This window comes from Malus domestica, chromosome 03 (assembly GCF_042453785.1).
Source record: "Malus domestica chromosome 03, GDT2T_hap1".
Lineage (NCBI taxonomy): Eukaryota > Viridiplantae > Streptophyta > Magnoliopsida > Rosales > Rosaceae > Malus > Malus domestica.
Genome location: NC_091663.1, coordinates 28,989,209 through 29,006,154, shown reverse-complemented (window position 1 = coordinate 29,006,154; position 16,946 = coordinate 28,989,209). Strand labels below are relative to the sequence as shown.

General features: G+C 35.0%; 1 protein-coding gene across 5 annotated transcripts; it reads left to right on the top strand.

Moving 5' to 3' along the window:
• Positions 1-1,496: 1,496 nt before the first annotated feature.
• LOC103429548 (multiple organellar RNA editing factor 9, chloroplastic-like) lies at positions 1,497-4,437 on the top strand. Of its 5 annotated transcripts, none has more exons than XM_070819275.1 (5): positions 1,502-1,903; positions 2,736-2,833; positions 2,920-2,985; positions 3,067-3,243; positions 4,253-4,437. In XM_070819275.1, exons 1-4 carry the CDS (start codon positions 1,557-1,559, stop codon positions 3,240-3,242), a joined length of 687 nt encoding a protein of 228 aa, XP_070675376.1. In that variant the 5' UTR covers positions 1,502-1,556; the 3' UTR covers position 3,243; positions 4,253-4,437. The 5 variants fall into 5 exon arrangements, with proteins under 5 accessions (XP_070675374.1, XP_070675376.1, XP_008365934.1 ...); XM_008367712.4 differs by lacking the exon at positions 4,253-4,437 and adding an exon at positions 3,335-3,630; XM_008367697.4 differs by lacking the exon at positions 4,253-4,437 and adding an exon at positions 3,326-3,630.
• The last annotated feature ends 12,509 nt before the right edge of the window (positions 4,438-16,946 follow it).

Genomic DNA, 16,946 nt, shown 5'->3' with positions numbered 1-16,946 from the left:
GCCCAATTACAATTTGGGTAGTGAATTCACACAGAGTTTTTAGCCTCTAACACACTTATTATTTCTAATATTTGATTCTGCTTGATTTATTCAATCTGATTATCATAAATAAATAAAGAGGTGTGAGAAGCTAAAAATAGATTGTGAAAATCATTTCCCATCCAGTTTTAAACTAAATTTGAGCTTAATTTTGATCAAAGTAGACCTCAAACATTTTTTATTACAATGATATTTGTTTACGCAAAAAAATTTATTTACGTTATTGAAAAATTTGGATTGAGTTGCTCAAACTCACCTTCAGAGGAGAATGGTAATAGAATAAGTGACCTTTCGAAGAAACATGGTGTGCAGAGGCATTCTTTGGACGCCCAAAATAGTTTTTCTAAACTTTTGACAATACCCCCTTCCCATATGTTCAAAATAATTTTTCTAACGTTGTGTCCATCACAGACACTGTTTATGAAACTAAACACTATTTAAAAAATTGAACATTATTTATGAAATTAAACACTATTTATGAAACTGAACAATTCTACACTATTTAATGGTCTAGTTTCATAAATAGTGCCAAGTTCTTGGTCATGTTTCATAAATAGTGCCTAGTTATTGGCTCCCATTTCATAAATAGTGTATAGTAATTGGTATAATTTCATAAATATTACCTTTTTTTTGTCTAGTTTCATAAATAGTGTCTAGTTTTTGGTCCAGTTTCATAAATAGTTTTCACCTATTGGTTTAGTTTTAGAAATAATGCCTAATTCTTGGTTTCATTTCATAAATAGTGTATATTATTGGTCCAGTTTCATGAATAGTATATACTTATTGATCACGTTTTATAAATAGTGCCTAATTCTTAGTTCAGTTTCATAATGTTTGAAACTTATGTCGTTTGTCCCAATTTTGTACTTGACCATCTCCTACGTTATCCCCATCTTGTCACTCTTGTCAATTATGTTGTTTACACAATGTGACGTTATTTTTTTATGTAAATACTTTTACAACTAATTCATTGTTTCAGTGACACAACCGATGATATAGATAATTGTTTGTTAAATAGTTATCATATAGTGTCACTGATTGCAAGAAGAATCCCTTCTCTAATACAAATAACACATTTCATGGCACAAATATACCATCAATTAACCTTCTATGTCAATAGAATAAAGATGTGTGAATAAAAATATAAACATATTTCGCAAAACATCAGCATGACAACGTATTTGTATTGTGTATACAAATTTCTCCTCTACGTGACTTGGATTTTTTATGTTTTTTTTTTAATTTTTAATTATTTTATTCTTATCATTAAATAAAATTAGTGTATAATTTTTTTTTATTAAAATGCAAAGATTTGAAGTCATGTTCATTAGTTTTATCTAATATATATTATTTGCTCTTCAAAAATTGTTATGGGCCTTACACAAACAGAAAGCCCCATTCTCATGGCCCAGCCCAAAAATCAAAATTATTCATCGTAAGACCTGAAAATATCGCCCTTTCTCTCTCCTTATCTGCGTTCTCTCCCTCTCTGAGTCTCTCTACTTTGAACTGTGAAAATGGCAATGGCGCCGAGCCTCTATCTCACATCCAAAGCCCTAATACCAACCCCAAGACCCTCCCTTTTGCCTCACTCTCTGCAACCCTCTTTCTCTACGCTTCGAGTCAACTCAGAGACTCGACCTTTGACTCGCTCGGTTCCCTCTAAGCTGCCCGTTCGAGCTGTGAACGACAGCGACTACTCGTCGAGGAGAAGCAGCAGCAATGAGCAGAGGGAGACCATTATGTTGCCGGGCTGTGACTATAACCACTGGCTTATTGTCATGGAGTTCCCTAAAGACCCTGCCCCAACTAGGGAGCAAATGATTGAGACCTACCTCAACACTCTCGCTTCTGTTCTTGGAAGGTACTTCTTTACCCTTTAATCTTCATTCAATTTCTGTGATTTTACAGTTTTTGTTGTTTTAATGGAAAATGTTTCTGGGTTCTGTTTGTTTTGCGGGGAAAGTTATATCTGTGGTGAAATTTTTGGTGAAATATGATGAAGTATAAGGCTTTCTGGGTTGTTTTGTTTCGGTTGGGAGTAGTTGCTGGATGTTTCATGTGGCGGAAATGCGTTCAAATTTTGCGTAAATAGAGTTATTTGTTTTGAAATCCCAAATTGAATGAAGTATGCTTTATATATTGCTGTAGTAGTTGCAAGGAAATGAAGTGTTTATGCAGGTGAATGGGAGATTTATCTGTTTGTGTTTATGTAGAAATAGAAAATAATTGTTAGATAAGTGCGATGTAAATTTTCTTCGAAAAGGGTCGAACAAAATGACAAGAAGAGTAATGCAGTGTGGCTTGGAAATTGTAGTATTGGTTCATTCCTTTTCATTAAGCAAGAGATTTTCTTTATTTTCGAAGCATTTTTTGTAATTTTATACTCAATATATTAAGCTATCTTTTCATTTTGAGTGATTGAAGTTGCATTTTTATTTGTTAAATCAAGTTCATTATCGTATTGCAAACCTCATAATAGTAAGCTAAAAACTTGATGGTGTGGGACGATGGAATGGTATCATCTCAAAATAGTTTTGGTAGATGATGGTTAAGCTTCTACGTGGATTAGCTAACTTAAGATTGTTTAACTTAATGTGAACCTGTGTGGGTATCAGTACTCTGCTAGGTTACGTACTTAGTGAGAGGCGCTTAGTTATTAATCTCACAACCTCCCATGGTTCCTTATGTTACAGCATGGAAGAAGCAAAGAAGAACATGTATGCTTTTAGCACCACCACCTACACTGGATTCCAATGTACTGTATCTGAAGAAACATCTGAAAAATTCAAAGGTATGCATCGTAGTCAGGTGCATCTTTGTGCATTTTTCTTGTATAACAGTGAGTTTGTAAAGCTAACTTGGTTCATCCTGATGCAGGATTGCCTGGTGTTCTCTGGGTGTTGCCAGATTCATATATAGATGTTAAAAACAAGGATTATGGAGGTATGTTAGGTCACAAACAAATGGTTATGTTTTACCGCTTACAATTCAGTTTAATGATTTCATCTTGGGGGTTACATATAGGTGATAAATATGTTAATGGAGAGATAATTCCTGGAAACTACCCTGTTTATCAACCAAAGAAACGGAGAGAATCAAAATTTGAGAGCAGAAGATATGAAAGGCGAAGAGATGGACCTCCTCCTGAACGAAGAAAACCTAAACAAGAAGCAACTCCATCAGAATCAGCATCTGGATGAGGTAATCAGAATGCCATTTATGCAAGCAATTGTATTTTTCTTTTCAAGTTGTTTTTTACCATATTTTTCTACTCCACGGTTAGTGAACGCAGGACTGCAAAAACAAATAGTACTTTATTTAACTACTAGTGAAGGTTATCCAATGGAGGAACTCATACAGGGGGGCACATATCTGTGCTTAGATTTTTCTGGTGAAGTCTTCTTGTCGTCTGCTTGGATAAGGAATGTTGTCATATGAGCTTGTTGTTAAAGACATAATTATTTGTGAATTATCTGGTTGATCTAGGATAACCTTTGTAATAGTTTTTTTCGCATGGGAATTTGAGTTCAGCTAGATAGTTGAGTTTAGTTGTACGGATGTTTGATTTAATATGATTTTATTTTCTGATTTCTTTGATTTAACCATTCTGGTTACAAAGCTTATCTCCCTTTAACTTTCCTTACCCTTGCCGATGTTATTGTGCATCCGAGCTTTTATTACCTAACAGTCATACTGCTGTGTTGATTTCGTTCTCATCGGTGTGATTTTGTTGAAAGGAGGTTTTCTTGTTTTATGTTTTTCCTCATACTATCTCGAAATGTTTGTTTAATCTGTGCTGTCTAGACGTGACTATGGCTTAAGGTTCTTAAACTTGTATTAATGGTAGTAAAGTTTATTGATTCTTCCTTGGTGGGGACTCCACCCCCATCTTCACATGGTACTTAACGGGAGCAAGATTTCTTGAACAGAGACCGTCTTTTCTACCTGCTGTATAGTTAACGTGCTTATTTCCTACTGGTGACACATTATTTGATTTAAAATTTGGTTTCCCTAGCCTTACCTTTTTACAATTATTGTGGCTGTGCGAACATGTACATTATTCGATTGCGTTGCTAACATGTACATTATATTGAAAACTCAATTTTTATTTAAGCTAATATTTCACCAAAAGAAAGTCGAGTTTTTGTCTGCTTGCAGTGGAAAACAGTCTTTTAACTTTGAACTTTTTGCTTGTGGCCTTTTACTGTAGATTTTCTTTTCCGTGGGATCTCAACACAATTCAACTATGCCGCAAGTGGCTCTCTACCATAATGGCGGAGAGACTGTTGCCTTGCACTACGGCGTAGGTTTGAACTCTGTCGGCTCTTTAATCTAACAAATCTAGTGTTTGACAAAAAAAAATAATAATAAAATCAACTATGCCTTATCTTAGAACAGTTGGGGTCTACGAATACACTAAAGCATTGGCGAAGCCACCTTAAGGATTACCCTGGGCTATAGTAGATTTTGATGAAAAATAAAATTTTGGATAAAGTGTAAAAAATTACCTCAACTATTGATGTCACGACACTTTCATACCTCATCTTTTAAAATTGAAAATGTCAAACCTCATTTTATGAACTTGTGCCAATGTTATACCTTTCGTTAGCTTGGCGTGAATTTCTCAGTTAAATGCTGATGTGGCTTAATCCCCGGCCCATTTTCTATTAAAAAATTATTAAAAACTAAAAAAAAATCAGTTATTATTTTTTAAATATTAAAATAATAAAGAAAAGTAAAAAAAAAAAAAAAAACAATCAATTCGTCCCCTTCCCTCCTTCTCTCTCTTCTCCCCATCTTCTTCTTCTTCCCCATCCCTGCAACTTCAACCTAGAAAAAAGAAGAGAAAAAAAATCCAATTTGTCTTCCCCACTCCCCACCCCCTCTTCTCCCCGCACCCACTCTCCACACCCAACCTCCCCACCTTCCCACCCACCCTATGCACCCAACCTTGCACCCATTACCTGCAACCAAAAAAAAAAAAAAAAACCCAGATCTCGTTGAGAACTTGGGTGCAGAGAAAATGGGGGGAATGGACGAACTGGGTATCCTTCTTTTTTTTTTCCCCTTCTCTCTCTTTTTCTTCTTCTTCTACAAGTTGGGTGGTGGGGCGGGGGGACCGACCTTTTTTTTCCCTAGGTAGGAAGAAGAGGAAGGGAGATGAAGATGGGGGAGAAGAGAAGGGGCGGGGGGGGGGGGGAGTTTTTTTTTTTGTTTTTTGTTTTTTGTTTTTTTCTGTCGAGGTTGCAGCAGATAGGGGAAAGAAGAGGAAAGAAGATGAAGATGAGGGAGAAGAGAGAGGGCGCCTGGGGGGTAAGGGACAAATTTTGTTTTGTTTTTTTTTTTCTAGGTTGCAGTAGGTAGGAAGAAGATGGGGGAGAAGAGAGAGGGCGCAGGGGGGAAGTTTTGTTTGGTCTTTTTTTTAATAATAACCTTCTTTATTATTTTAATATTTAAAAAATATTAAATGATTTTTTTAGTTTTTAATAATATTTTAATAAAAAGGGGGTCCCGAATCAAGCCACGTCAGCAATTAACTGAGAAATTAACAGAAAATTTGACGGCGGTATGACATTGACACAAATTCGTAAGATGAGGTATGTCATTGTCAATTTTAAAAGATGAGGTATGAAAGTGTCGTGACACCAATAGTTGAGGTAGTTTTTTGTACTTTACCCGAAAATTTTACATGTAATTTTTATTGATTTTCGAATGTAACCTACCATAAATTTTGTCACTAATATGAATTTTCTTTGGTTTACTTATATTTTAATTATATAATACCATAATTTTTCTTACATCATTTTTCTCATCACTTTTTGTACAGGTACAAGTTTGGTATCAAGTTTCTTTGTTTATAAATATTTAAATCTTCAGCTAACCCACCTGATAAAAAATTTCTAGCTCCGTCATTGCACTAAAGCAATCCATTATCCTGGTCACTTGGTGAATAAAAATTTATAATCACTCATTATTTGATTTGATATCAAAAGTTGAGATAGATGAGATTCGAACATTAAAAACACGCATCAAACTATTTTCCAACTTTAATGGCAAATCAAAGAACTGAGTGGTGATACGTTCATTTCATTGACCCTGATATTGAAAATTGGGCGCAACAAAATACAAACAGAGACAGCTCGAGTATTGAAATTCGCCAAACACCAATTATTGCAAGTGAAAAAAGAAACCAAGAAACCAAGAAAATTATCATACATTACTTTTTGTATTATTATTTTTATAAAAAATCAATATAAGATGTTAACGTTGCTTAACCATCACCTTTCAAATAGAATGAGAGGGGAGAGGGAAAGGGATAGAGATTATGAGGATTAGGAGGGGAGAGTCCTCCCAAGAAAATAAGTTAAAAGAACAACTACGAAACCCAAAAAAATTCTTTGAAATGTTGATCTTCAAATCCATGAAAACTGAAAGGACAATGAAGTGAAAGCATAAGGGAACATGTTTCTGATTCAGAAATTCACAACACAAACGATCAAACCTGTGATCTCTTTGAAGGAGTCTGTGATGGTGGATGTACAAAGCAGAGAGAGGACAGCTGACAGAGTCCTTCCCTGCAAGTATGCAAATCATGAAAACTATGACTGGCAATGCTCATACGAGGTGTCTCGTTACCTTTGGTCTTTATGTATCTTGAGCTTAAAGGCAAGGGCTGTAGGTCCGACTAACAAAGCTCTTTTGAGTCCACGAGTATGCGGCAGAGCATCTGTCGAGTAGGATGACAAATCAATCTGTTGGGTTGTTAGAGTATCTCTAATGAGAGGTTTTATATGGTATTGAAAAAGGATAGAGATAGCCCATTTTAGAGGTCCGAATAATATTTGGAGCTTTATAGAAATATCTCTCATAATGAGGGGCTATTTCTTTCGGACTCTATATGGGGCTATCTATATTTATTTATGTAGTAATTTGATTATGCGATAATATTTTTTTGTGTTAACTTTTCTTAAGTTGAATTTTGGACGTACTATCTTTTTTTTAAATTTTTTTTTATGAACCTTTCAACCTAAAAATGTTCAAATTGTGACAAAATTAGATTTCATCACTTATGAACTGTTCATTGGATTAGATTCTTTTATCTCAATCTCATCCGTAGAAAGATACAAACCATCACTCCACCCTCTGAAATAATTTGATTTTCACGTACAACACAACAATTTACCTAGCACCAATTGGCAAATTAGTATCATATAATTTTGATAAAAAATATTTGAAAATTTCACCTATCAATGCCCATGAACATTAAATCAATTTGAAATTTTGATTGTGGAATTTAAAACAATAATTAATTAGCCAAATTGCAAGAAAAATATGTAAGAAAAAAGACTTAAAAAAAGAATAAAAGGAGAGTATAAGCGTATTTGCAAGGGGAGAGAGATTTTGCTTACATGAGTTGCTACTTTTTTTGTGGGATCCACTGTTTTTTGGGGCTAAATATAGCCCAATTTTATGCTACTCAAGAAAGGAAGCTGCTAGCCTCATTTTCTAGCTCATTGGGGATGAAATTTCTCACTAAGGCTTGAAATGTAGTAGTCTCATGGAGGATAAAGCTGCCATTGGGGATGCTCTTAATGAGGACCCATTAAGACCCGTTTACTAAAATATAGAGGTGAGATAGGTAATGGTGTTGATAGTATAAGGTGAAATCAAGCTAAATTAATCTTAATAAGTACCCATTAACAACTCAACGAGTTAATTTGCCAGATTCTACAAAAGTTGATTTTTGCTAAATTTCAAAGTGCTACTTAGGATTTTGTTCATAAAAAAAAAAGTGTTAGTCAGGATTTCTCTGCTCTAACATAATTGTCAAATTTAGTCTTCAAGTTTACGACTTGTACTACACTCTCTAGATTTGAAGACTTGCTGTCCCACTAAGCAAACATTTTTTCTAATGATTCAATACTAAAATTTGTAGAGTCTGTTGGAGTGTAAAATTGTGAAGTAGCAAATTTTAGTCTTTAAATTACCACGTAGGTTAACAAACTTGTATTTGAAGAAGTCACATTTGTGTACTTTCTTAGAGATTGAAAATTTAAGTTTAATGTAAAGAAAACAAGGACAAAGTTGGTCAAAATTCAAAGAATACGAATATCGATGTATAGTATACAATGATGCATACAAAAAAAACTGCACCATTTAGACCAACTAAAGAGATAAATTCTTTGATGCGGCTGCTATATCGCTCCCACATCCTTACGAGTGCGCTGCGTATACTTGAGCTGCACAATAAAATTTCGTCACTAGGGCACCATCAAGGCACCCGGGCCTACGAGCTAATCAACAAGCAATTACAGTTGAAAATCACTCAACATGAAATCTCCATTCTATAAAAAACAGATGTAAAAGTTAATAGAAGGTGAAACTTCATGATGCATGTGAATTGACCTCGGTAGGGTTACACAATTGTGATTTTTGTCAAAGAAAGATAAGTATCGAAGGGACATCCACATGTTTGTTGAGTCGGAAGAGTGATATATGTTCCTGAGGGAGGAGGAAGTGGTCCTAGTCCGACTTAGAGCTTGGCGTTATTCGCTTAATTTCGTTCATGTACATATTTTAGTATAAGCGATATTCTAAATTAATTTCGACTAAGAAAATGGAAGATAGTTTAAATTCGGAACACAGTGAATTGAAGAGGAAGATCTTAACCATTATATCAATCCACCACGTGCATCGAGGTAGATATTAAGTGAAGTTAATAAAGGTTCCACATCAAAGAATTAAGAACCTTGCATAAGCTTATTATTAAATATTTGTACTATTCCCTGTAATTGACTAGTTAATATGAGGGTGGAACCCCAACTTTCATGTCTTCATTAATTTTTAAACAAAAGATAATAGCTTTGACCCCTTGGTTACACAAAGGGCTTTCAAGACGGGAGATCAAATTTTAGCAGTCATTTTGTGTGTGGTCTCTCTGTGGCATTTATCATTGATTGATATGTGTTAAGTTTATGACAACAAAATTAAAAAAGGTTAAGTTTATTAACACATGTTAATCAATGATAGATGCCGTACACAACGTGAGTGTAGAAGATTTGAACTCTCAAGATGAATACTAATTTAACCAAAGTTCAAAAAGCTAGCTTTAAATTTCATTCAAAAAAGTGAAGATGATAATTTTCAACTTTCATGAATAACATGTGGTTGATTTAATAGGGTTCCATAAAAGGATTCACCAACTATAAAGGATTATCAAAGTAGCACGATATCCTACGTTTTTTTTTTATACAATTAATATGTATTAAATTTATCTAAATTATGAGAGAAAGACTCAAACTTGAATGCATAAAAAATAGGATTCTTTAGAAAAAGGCCATTGAAACTTCTATTTTCCAAACAAAAACCCACCTAATATTAAATATCCAAATAAAACCCAAATTTCAAATAGAGTACCATGTAGACAAATATGCAACCAATTATTATAAATATTTACAACTTATGCCACAAAACCCTAATTATGTCAATAAATATTATTACTCACTCTAATTATGATTAACAATTAACCCCATATGGAAAATTTACCTTTCTTGTATGATAAATATTAGGAACATATATATATATATATATATATATATATATATATTAATTTAGCCATGTTCATAAACAATTATGTGCACATTTTTCGTATGGAAAAAAAAATCCTTCGTACAATCAGTTATTTTACATCAAATAATAATATTGTTTGATAAAAACAACAAAGAACCAATTAATATTCTTTTATGTTGTAGGTAAATTATTTTACCTAGATTATTACATACATTAGGCATTTTTTTTGTTTGTTATCATATATGCTTGTTATTTATATGTAAAATATAAGTAAATTAATGTTGAATCAAATAGCATTTATTTTGTAGGTAAATTAAAACAGTAATTCCGTTATTTTGGTGAAGTTAAACGGTGCCTAAATTATTTCATAAAAATTAAACCAAGACAAATTATCTCCATTAAAATAAAACAATAGATATTCGACAAAAAAATAAAATAAAACAGTAGATACATTATTTTCTTATAAGATTAAACAATAGGTAAATTATATTGTAGGTACATTATGTTTGTAATATAAAAAAGGAAATTAAAATTCATAAACAAAAAAGTAGTAGATATATTTTTTTTAAATCAAATTTCCTTTATTTGTAGGCTAATTATTTTCATGCATTATTGGGCACATTTTACTACTAATATATATGTGTCCAATAATTTACCTATATTATTATATAAAATATAGATAAATTTATTTTGAATCAAATAACATTTTTTATTTTATAAGTAAATTATTTTGCATGTATCATTACATATACAGGGCAAATTTATTACTAATGCACATGTCCAAATAATTTACCTATATTTTTTAAATATAGGTAAATTATTTTATAGTGCTCTTTCATATTTTCATTTGGTATGAAAATGACAAGATTAAATTAAAATTGTCTAATTTTATGCAAATTTGAAAAACAATTACGAAATCTTAAGGAATGACACACCCCGACCGGAGTCGAGACGTGCTGGCCGTCACATGAGAGTGACATAGCCATGAGCACAAAGCGGAAGCGATAAAGAGTAAGAGAAATACTAACAATATAAAACCAAGCGACTAACAATCCCAATTAAGAAACGATACTAGTGAGAGTTTAAGTGTATAAATACACTTTCAGAGCAATAAGAAAGTCTAGTTGCAGTCAAGTAGGACAATTACTAAGATACAACACTAGAGGGTGAATCCTACTTTTTCGGGACCTGTCAGAACACCGTTGAATTCCTCGTGGCCACCAAACTCTGCTACCTAAGACCTAGAGGGGCGAAAAAATAAAGTTGAGTAGGTCAGTAAAACATATTTACACGAAAACCTTATTTTCGTTTGAATATACTAACCCGTCGCCGTAAAATAAGTATATAGTTACTTTCCCAGAAAATAGAATACATAAATATGTATATAAATATATCACTTCAAATCATGCTTTACATAATCATAATAATATGTATGCCATGCCAAGATATAACAAAGTAAGTAATTCAGGTAAGAATAATTTCATAGAAATATAACATGCTAGTCGGAACCCCTATGGTGGTCTGTACGGCTGAATTCATAGCTCAAAAGTCAATCTAGCCGGAGTCACTACAATGACCTATAAGGCAATAAACTGCACAAGAGTCAGAACCAAATGAAAAGGTCTGTACGACAATAATGGGTGTAATATAATTATGCTCAATACTACTCTCACATAATAGCCGGGCGATAAATCGCTAGTCACCTACGAGTCGGAACCGTAAATAAGGTTTGTACGACAAGACTGTGCACTTAAATTGGATCCAATATGAGCATATAGTGCGGGAGGTGACATAATAAACATGCCTGTATCATATCTCTGGCTAATTCACAATCACCCTAGGTGCAATTTTATTAGCTCAACATTATTCAATCACATATCACATTATTGACAATTCACATAATCAAAACATAACTCACCTGAGCTTACCTGGGCCTCCACAGCACCATGCGACAATATGCATAATTATGATAATGCATATACTAAAATAAAATATAGGCATTGGCATAGCATGGCATTTAAATCACATTTCCTTTCCATATGTTTTCTGGGAAAAACATCAAGTATATATATATATATATATATATACTGAAAATAACTGCCCACTCATAGATATGTAGATGGGTCATAGCCCCCTAGCCTCAATTGATTACGCTTGTCCTGAGAACAGGCCTCACCTATAGGCGTAATAACCGAATAAAAGTTATTTAACGTACATAACCAACAATAAGTAATAACTTCTCATATATTACTCAAATTGGGTTTATAAATATACCACAGTGACCTACACAACCTCAGGATCATCCCCATATTTTTAGATTATTTTTCCGACCAGCCACGCGCCCTCACGCGCCAGCCAAGGCACGGCCAGACGCGCCCCCCACGCGCGGCCATGTGCCAGGCACACTGACGGTGTCAACTGACACCGTTAGGTATATTCCAGAATATTCCGTTTATTCCTTAATAAAACTTAACGGCGTGACCTAACGCTGTTAGAATATTTCGTTAAACTTAACGAAATATCCATCCGTCTTCTACCTTCAGCTCCGGTGACCATCGCCGTCGCCGAAAAACTGGGTAATTTTCAAAACTCTATAACTCACTCGTTTTTCATCCATTTTCTACGAAATTACCACCAAAATGAAGCTTAGGACATAAGGAAGAGAAATATACCACTTTAAAGCCCCAAAGTCAACTGAATCACGCGAGAGAAATTCCACAAAAACCGACCAACCCATAAACTTGTGATCCCGACGTCCAAAACACTCCAACGATACACCCCGAGCTTTGCGACAACCTTCTAAAGCTCCCTGTGAGCTTGAAATCCCCTAAAAACCTCATAATAATTAGTGCATGAACAATCCCTCATTCGGGGTTAAGGTTTTCACGTGATTCAAAGTATTTCTTACCTGAAAATGGTATAGATGAACTCAGGAGGTTACAAGGATTCCAAATCTTACCTTTTTACCTTTGATCCGTGCTTGAAAGTTTGGTTTCTAGATCGTCCGTATGTTTTGTACGGAAAAGAAACAGAAAATCGAGATGGATGAGAGAGAGAGAAGACACGGGAAAGAGAGAGAGAGATGATGTGTGTGTGTGGTCCTAAAGTCACTAACCAAAACTAAGAAAATCTTAGTTCTAATTGGGTCACCAATCCCAAATAATTAAACCAATACATATCACACACACATTATTCAACGTCTGAGGGTAAACTAGTAATTTCACGTCAACGAAAATTATTTTCCGGAACGGGATGTCACAATGTACCCACTTTATAAAATTTCGTCCTCAAAATTTACATAATCCATCTAATTCATTAGTAACCATAAAACAACCTTGGATACATCTCTCTCATTCGATCCTCTGACTCTCACATAGCTTCTTCCACCGAATGATTTCTCCACAAAACTTTTACCAAGTACACTGTCTCATTTCTTAGGACTTTTTCTCTTTCCACTCCAATATAGTCACTGGTTCCTCACATAAGTCAAGTCCGGATTAATCTCCAAAGGCTGAACCAGAATCACATGCGACGAATCTACTACATAGTAACGAAGCATCGAAACATAAAATACATCATGCATTTTCGACAACTCTGGAGGCAACTTAAACCTATAAGCAACTTCACCGACTCGCTCGGTGATCACATAAGGTCCGATGTACCTAGGTCTTAACTTGTCTTCCATTTCGAACTGAATCACATCTTTCCAAGGTGATAATTTCAAAAAATCCAATCACCTACATTACACGCCCGGTCAGTGGCATGTTTGTCTGCTAAGCTCTTCTATTGATCCTAGACCACTTTCAGGTTATACTTAAGTACTTGAATATTCTGAGTAGTCTCATCCACTAACTCAGGGCCTTAAATTTTCAAACCGTTCGTGGTTGAACCTTTGCTCCCCAAAATACCTTCCGTCCACAAATCCAAAAATTTCGAAACACATGACACAGCTTTCATGGGCCTTATGGTGTTACTTTCGAGAAACTGACGTGACCAACATGCCCAAGAAGTTCAACAGATCCGTAAGCCCAAATCTCTTTTCCATAAAACTAGAAAATAACTGTTGTACTTCTAGAAAGCTTACTGTTCCTTTACTGAAAAATAATGCGCTGACTTAGTAAGTCAATCAACTATCACCCAAATTTCATCGTAACCATTTTGTATACGAGGAAGCTTGTACACGAAATCCATCATAATATTTTTCCATTTCCACTATGGAACGAGAAGTGGTTGCATCAAACCAAAAAGTTTCTTCCTTTTAGCTTTAACTTGTTGATAATTGGCACACTTATTAACATATTCAGCAATTTCTCTTTTCATACCCGGCCAATAATAAAATGGTCGATTGACATGACACATTTTAGTATCTCTAAGATGCATTGCATACGCTGAATTATGTGCTTTATCCAAAATTGCTTTCTTAATTCCACATCATTAGGCACATACATCTTGTTCCCTTGCATAAGCATGACATCTGATTCTCCAACTTTGAGATCTTCTTTTTCCCTTCATTTCTTGTCTCGATTAACGTTTGAATTTCTTCATCAATCCTCTGGGTATCGAGTATACAATCCACTAAAATTGGCCTGACCTATAAATTAGCCAATAGAGCTTCTTCTCGTTCTTTCACCTTAAGTTTCACTCCAGTAGATCTCAAATCTGCAATAAGAGAAACATGGCAAGCATATCAAGCATTAATTCTCACTGGGGTCTTCGTGCTAAGTGTATCAGCAACAACATTCGCACGATCACCCTGGTCGTGCAATCATAATCACTAAGCAACCCATCCATCTTCGTTGTCGAAGATTAAGATCTTTCTGAATAAATATATTGGAGACTCTTATAATTCGTAAAAACCTTGCACTTTTCACCTTAAAGGTAATGTCTCCAAATCTTCAAGGCAATATAATGGCTGCTAATGCCAAATCATTAGTAGGATAATTCATCTCAAAAAGTTTCAATTGCCGTGAAGCATAGGCAACCATCCTACCATGTTGCATCAACACACATCCAAGACCATTCAACGAGGCGTCACTGTAGACCACAAAATCATTACTATCATCTGGGAATGCTAAAACAGGTGTATGAGTGAAATAATACTTCAGCTGCTGATAACTTTGTTTACAATTTTCATCCCAATCAAACTTAACCTCTTATTCGTCAACTCGTAAATGGCAAAGCAATGACTGAAAAATTTCTTATCAACTGTCTATAGTAGTCTGCTAAGCCAAGAAAGTTTCGTACCTCAGTCACGGTTTGCGGTTGCTCCAAATCCTCCACCGCTGTTACCTTTTACAAATCCACTTGAATACCTTGAACGAATATCATATATCCCAAAAGTCACTTGATTCATCCAACATTGGTATTTACTAAACTTGGCATACAACCGATGCTCTCTTAATTTCTTTAATACCAAGTTAAAACGTCAAACATGGTCCGCTTTCGACTTAGAATATACTCGAATATCATCAACGAAAACAATAACAACTTGTCTAGGTATTGCTGGAGTACTTGATTCATCAAACCCATGAAAGCAGCAGGCACATTCGTCATTCCGAATGGCGTCACCAAAAACTCATAAAGACCACAATGGGTCCTGAAATCAGTCTTAGGAACGTCCTCACCGCTAGTCTTCAACTGATAATAACCAGACCTCAAATCAATCTTTGAAAACACACAGGCACTTCTAAGCTATTCCAACAATCATCAAAGCACGACCATGGATAACGGTTCCCAATCGTTATCTGATTCAATAGCCCATTATCAATGCATAGCCTTAATGTCCCGTCTTTCTTTCTCACAATAAAACTGGGGCTCCCCAAGGTGACGTACTAGGTTAAATGGAACCTTTATAAACCAATTCTTGCAACTAAATTTTCAATTCTCTTAACTCAGCAGAAGCCATTCTTTAATATAAGATTTGTACCTGGAAACAAAACAATAGCGAACTCCACAGCTTTGTTTGGCTGCAATCTAGATAACGCATCCGGAATTACAACAGGAAAATGTCTAACCACCTTTACATTCTCCACACTACTCAGAGTATTATCATTTAGCACTACAAAAGCTAAATATCCTTGGCAGCTTTTCGATAACAATCACTTTGCTCTTACAACAGAATAATGGCATACCTCATTCCACTTTGCTTACCCACAAAAGTAATCTCTGGTGATCCAAGACAATGGAAAGTAATTGATTTCCCGTAGCACTCTATATTGACACGATCATAATGCAACCAATATGTGCCTAGAATAGCATCGACATCCACATATCTAAAGGGATAAGATTCACTAGCATAACTATATCTTCCACCATCACCGGACACCCTGAAAGCACCATACTATCATATAATGACTTACCTGCTTACTTACTTAACGAATCCAACGAATAAGTCATTAATATTACGGTCTGTAGCCCGTAATACTAATAACTCACTGTTGTCTCGATAAGTAAGTAACAATTCTTGAGGGTGCAATATTACCATCTTGTTCTTCATTGGGAAATACATATGCACGCTATGCTCGTGCTCATTCACTACTTCCTTTGGTAACATCATCCATAACCTAAGATTTCTGCATCACAATCAATGAACTCTAGCAAAGTGACCAAAATGATTAACGTACCCATAATCAAGTCCGAATGATTCTAAGCATCTTGCAGTGATATGTGATTACCTCTATTAGCTTGATTACTTCGTCCCTGCACACCCCAGCTTAACTGACCATAACTACTAGATCCAGGAACCTGCTAGATCGGCACTAGTGACGGCAAGGAAGACTGTTGGGCATTTACTGATTCTAGGGACAATTTGCAGCTCTATGTCCCATTGTCCACATGTAAAACATCCACTGCTTCTTCGTCTACACTCTCCCAAGTGTCTATTATTGTACCTACGGCACAAAGTACATTTCCTTTACCAATATATCCCTGCTTCGAGGATCTGGGACCTCCAGTGAATCTACCACTTCTTCTCAGACCAGTAGCACTAAAACTTCCACTATAAGAACTAGAATTAGCTCTACTTCTTTTGAAGCTTTGAGTTTTACGAAGACCTTGAGATGACTGACCTTAACTTTTATCATTTTTCCTCTGATTCCCATTCTTTTCCTTTTCTTCATCACTATCGATGAACATATTCTCTTTAACCCCTAACAATATCTCATAAAACTCCTGGTAAGAAGCATAATGGGTAGTGGTCGCTAAAGAAGACCACATCTTCTTATTACTCAGTTTAAAATGACGTAACATCTCAACCAAATCAGCAGCAACATCCGAATGGTAACGAGACAAGTCAATAAATTTTCCATAATGCTCATTCGTCGTCATCCTTCCTT

Coding starts and splice junctions, on each gene's coding strand:
- LOC103429548 (XM_070819275.1), top strand. CDS start 1,557: ATGGCAATGGCGCCGAGCCTCTATCTCACATCCAAAGCCCTAATACCA. Junction 1,904..2,735: donor CTCGCTTCTGTTCTTGGAAG/GTACTTCTTTAC, acceptor CTTATGTTACAG/CATGGAAGAAGCAAAGAAGA. Junction 2,834..2,919: donor AACATCTGAAAAATTCAAAG/GTATGCATCGTA, acceptor ATCCTGATGCAG/GATTGCCTGGTGTTCTCTGG.